The sequence below is a fragment of the Arachis hypogaea genome, chromosome 6 (genome assembly GCF_003086295.3).
Source record: "Arachis hypogaea cultivar Tifrunner chromosome 6, arahy.Tifrunner.gnm2.J5K5, whole genome shotgun sequence".
NCBI classification, from domain to species: Eukaryota; Viridiplantae; Streptophyta; class Magnoliopsida; order Fabales; family Fabaceae; genus Arachis; species Arachis hypogaea.
Genome location: NC_092041.1, coordinates 99,972,215 through 99,976,909, shown reverse-complemented (window position 1 = coordinate 99,976,909; position 4,695 = coordinate 99,972,215). Strand labels below are relative to the sequence as shown.

At 32.7% G+C, this 4,695-nt stretch overlaps 1 protein-coding gene across 3 annotated transcripts; it reads right to left on the bottom strand.

Annotated features, from left to right (window-relative positions):
• Positions 1-1,319: 1,319 nt before the first annotated feature.
• Positions 1,320-4,276, bottom strand: LOC112697134 (uncharacterized). Of its 3 annotated transcripts, XM_025750171.2 has the most exons (6): positions 3,829-4,269; positions 2,624-2,722; positions 2,397-2,505; positions 2,224-2,295; positions 2,102-2,107; positions 1,320-1,762 (listed from the first exon to the last, which is right to left on the bottom strand). In XM_025750171.2, exons 1-6 carry the CDS (start codon positions 4,011-4,013, stop codon positions 1,646-1,648), a joined length of 588 nt encoding a protein of 195 aa, XP_025605956.1. In that variant the 5' UTR covers positions 4,014-4,269; the 3' UTR covers positions 1,320-1,645. The 3 variants fall into 3 exon arrangements, with proteins under 3 accessions (XP_025605956.1, XP_072053488.1, XP_072053489.1); XM_072197387.1 differs by lacking the exon at positions 2,102-2,107 and having other exon boundaries at positions 3,829-4,276; XM_072197388.1 differs by lacking the exon at positions 2,102-2,107 and having other exon boundaries at positions 2,220-2,295.
• Between the last annotated feature and the right edge of the window lie 419 nt (positions 4,277-4,695).

Sequence of the window (4,695 nt, the reverse complement as noted above, 5' to 3'; positions counted from 1 at the left end):
GTAAAAAAAAAAGTTAGTTATTAACAGTAAATTATAGCAACTAATTCATGTTAAATAGAACAAAATTATGCCAATTTTTGCTGGTGCCATGATTGATACAACTTCACTTGAAATATTCAGACATATTGGTAAACGCTTGGTGTCATTAATCTAAGTTAAACATATAAAATTTATGAGTGGATATTTTTTTAGATCTATATAATAGGCCTTTCAAAAAAAATGTATATATATTATATAAAGTGAGTTGAAGGAAAGAGAAGAGAAGAGAATGAAAGTGGTGAGAGAAGAAAAAATGTATGTTAAAATGTGGGAGGCGTTGAGAGAAAATGAGTGAAGAAAATTAAAAAAATAATTAAAATATAAAAACATTCTAAACATTTTAATTTTAAATGAAATCCAATGGAATGAAATTTCAAATGAACATATTTGAATTGGAATTGATTTTGAGATAAAACAATGAAATTGAATTAAATTCCATCTAAACTAATTTAAATATTTTTGTTTCAAACGTTGGAATTGAATTCTAAGATATTTCCAAACACTATGTGTGATTCAAGTGGTAAGAATTGAAATGATAGTATTTTAATTCTCTGGAATCAAATTTGCTTGAGAATAACTTTTCAAATTTTGAACCAAACATAAAAATATGATATTTCCATCTTAAAATTCCTAAAAATTATTTATAATTCCCCTAACCACACACACCCTTTAAAAGAATTAAATTAATAACTAAATAATGACCAAATACAATAAATTCTAATAATCTACCAGCATTTTTCATTTGAAAATATTAAAATTACGTATGTTCTGAATATTACTATTTCTTTTAGTCTTTTACAAAATCTTGACAAACAAAAAAAATAGAAACTAAAAATAAAACCCCAAAGAATTGTATTTCTCAACACATTAGGTCGCTGGTACATTAATAGGAATGCAGTCAATGAACACTACCACAGTGCACAGTCTCGTATTATCATCATTTTTCATTTGTGAAGCATGATACCCAACTGGAGGTAATCAGTTCGGATAGAAGACACGGAATGTTTGAATTTGTTTTGAACTCCAAAACTATATAATTCTGAGAATACCTGATAGCAAGAAGTCTTTCTTTTTTTTTATTTATGTAAAAACAATTCGTGACTCTATCATCAGAACGAGATATTGAAAAATGTGTAATAACATGTTTGGTTTCACGTTTTAAAAGTCCTAAAATCAATAGAGGAAAAGGGTCACTAGCTCATAGAGTTCTAAAGCAAGCAAACAAAGCAAAACACCTAGTATACTCTGGAATAGACTAGAAGGAAGGATGAAAAAGGCCATTGGAAATAATTGATTTTCATACTGTGGCCTATGATTCATCCATGGAGAGTTCTAAATATATGGTATTCAAACCAAAAACAGCTCCAGATATCATGATCAGTAAATACAACTTTGCTTGCTAACATCCATCCCATACAGTGGGAACTGAAAAAAACAACTATTCAGGCTATGCCGTAAACAAAATTAGTTCTCTCGCTAACATCTGAATCCATTCGACAAATTCCAACATCATTTTGATCTAACTAGGAAATACTGACCACTGACAGAATGTCATGCTCTACCCCCTTTCAATTTTCCGATTGCAAGATGTCCTAATCTGCGATTATTAACGCCTCTTCTTGCTTCCTTTTGTGCTGGACTTTGATGGTGTAGCAACCAGATACACAAACAAAACAATGATGGATATCACCGAGATAAGAGATCCATACTTAGCCAGCAACCTCTGCGGACAGTAAAATTAATGACATTAGATAATGAGGTCACACTGTGATGCACCAAAAGAGTGGTTGACAAAGAACAATTCATCAGAATATAAAGAAATATGCATCTGAGGAAAAAAAGTGTAAAAGCATGCATAAACACATCAACTTAGCAGCAGTGCACAACTTATTAAACTATATGATTCTCAACAAAGTTGCATCGGACAAATTTAATCATGGTTGACATATGACATGCATAAAATCAACCAAAATAGGTAGCACTCATGCTAATTCAATGTCATTCGCATCATAAAACAATGTCTAAGACTGCAATTAGATAGAGCACAAATAGTTGTACATACCTTAGCCTGAGAAATCCAGTCCAACCAGATGCGATTACATGCAAACAAAGAGCAAGATGTAAGTCAACAAAAGCAACATTTGGGATCGGTGCATGTATCAATCAGGTATACAAGAGACATACCCATTCAAACTTCTGCTCAGGAGGTCTATCAGCAAGAACATCCAAGGGCAATATGGGAGTTGATAATGCCTCCTTATAGAAAGAAATTATTATTCTTGTTATTATAAATTCATCACTATTACAAGAAAAATCTCAACACATGAAAATAGGCATCACTCTAACATATATTAAACCTGTAAAGCAGCCTTTGTGGGAACACAGAATTTTATGACAGCTGGTTCGCCAGCAAATACTCCCTTTGTATTTGTCTCAAGCTCAAAAGTGTGGGAGAGGATGCCACCACTGAAAAGTGCAAAATTTATTTGCTACACAAAATATAATGAACCAAAATGCAACAAAGCAAACTGCAAGAGATAGCCCAGAGTAGCAAAAAATTTACAGCAAAAAATTCGACACTCACGCATCAAGCTTCTCCCATGACTTTGTGGTGCTACCACTGATTACACTAAATTTATCACTTGGCCAGCCATCATCTGTTAGACTTACATCATATGCAGTCCTTTCAAAGAAAAAAGAAAAGTAATGTAAGTGGCAACGATAAGAAAAAGAAAAATAATGGCAAAAGAGGGATACTAAATAAAATTAGAGACCACAAGATAACTATAACTGTCATATATAAAATGAAATCTTCATCGACTTGTCATTCAAACTCATCCCATGATTGTGACACCTCTCATTAATTATGCTTTACATGAATGGCTTCATGTACCTAAAAGTTCATTCTATATCACTCCTAATGAAATTTAGAAAGCAATCCTGTAAAGATTAAAATACATTCACGGGTATCATTTTGCCAAAATAGATCAGAAAAGTATTGTGTTTGCATAGAGCTCACACTGAAATTCCTCATGTTAATGCACTTCCATTATCCAGTAACAGAAAATCCTATAACAACTTAAAAAATCAGCATAAACTTGCAAGCCTATTACGTTATGTGATAAGCAAAGAGTAAACAGCATAGAAGGTCCTATCTTATTGATTTGGAACCATTGCTATCATAGTCCATTTCGGTAAATGAAACCCCAGACCCATTAAAACAAGGAAGTTTCCTTCGCGTGTTGGTCCTATCTTGCATAAAAAATGCAACAGTTGAAAGCAACAAACCAAGCTCGCACTGTATTTCTCCATATCTTGAATTACAAACATCAACACATCAAATCAAATTTAGGGGTACAATCAGTATATATGCAATTGAAACTCGTATGAAGCCACCAAAAGGTTCAAATTTTCTGTTTTCACAATATTAACTTCACTTGTTGCCCCCTGTCGATCTTTTCCGCAATTAGATCAAAAAATTGAAAACCGATCATCTTTCTTCCACTTAATTACAAAAAATTGCCATTTTATATATAAGTTTCCACGGCATTAAAGAAAATCGAGATCTAGCATAAATCTCTTATCTAATTACACAAATACATGTACAAAAATTTGACAAATCTCAATAACCTAATTGCACCAATCGATCAGAGCATGCATGCGCATGGATGGGGAATTGAGATCTCAGACACATAAAACAAAATTCAACAAAATGAATAATAATAATAATAATAATAATAATAATAATAAAGGAATAGGAAAATGTTAGGGTTGTAGATCGGAGCATACGAGGTTCCTTGGTTATAGATGTCGATGGTGACGGAAACCCTCTCAGCACCGGAATTGATCCTGTTGAGCGTGGCCTTCTTGTGCGCGACGATGAAAGGGACGTCGGAGGAAGCAAGTGAGGAACACACCAACAGCGATGCTATCAGAGCTATAGCGGTGAGTGCCTTCATCATTGGATCCGCCATTGGAGAGAGGATGAGACAGAGATAGAGAAAGAGAGAGGGTCAACGATGGAGAAGATGGATCTTTAGATGCGAAGACTGGTTTATGTGGTTTATATGCAAGGGTCTGTTTGGATCCGGAATTGGAAACCAGTGTCAAATAAAACTAAAACAACGAGGAATAAAAGGGCACTACTAGGGTTAGTGACTTCTTGTAAATTGTAGTATCAAGGAATGCCAACCAAACGCTTCACTGATACATCACCTACACGTTTCCAAAGCGAGGTAATGTAAATTTTGATAAACTTATATTAAAGTAACCTATCATTTCTCTTCATAAAATTTTAAAATATTAACAATCCTATCCAAAAATAAATAATAAAACCAATTTTGTATTAATGAAAGAAAAAAAATTAGGAGTGAACACGGATCGAATTGGATATGACCAAATTTCGATCGGATCCGCACTAAAATCATCGGATCGGATCTAATATTCGCAGTTCTTAAGTTTGGATCCGATCCACACATTTGCAGATCGAATCGGATATCTGATATATACACAAAATACAAAAATATTTTTAAAAGCTTATTTCTATTAATAAAATTTATTTTTCTATTTTTTAAAAATGTTAAATCTTAAAATAATATTAAACATACTTTTCTTAAATAATAAATTAAAATAATATAACATATATGATAATTATTA

Bases quoted from the DNA above. Each gene is read 5' to 3' on its own strand.
- LOC112697134 (XM_025750171.2), bottom strand. From the start codon at position 4,013: ATGGCGGATCCAATGATGAAGGCACTCACCGCTATAGCTCTGATAGCA. The intron at 2,723-3,828 runs GTATGCTCCGAT...TTTCTTTGAAAG, and splicing joins ATCTATAACCAAGGAACCTC to GACTGCATATGATGTAAGTC. The intron at 2,296-2,396 runs GTTTAATATATG...TCTTTCTATAAG, and splicing joins CCACAAAGGCTGCTTTACAG to GAGGCATTATCAACTCCCAT.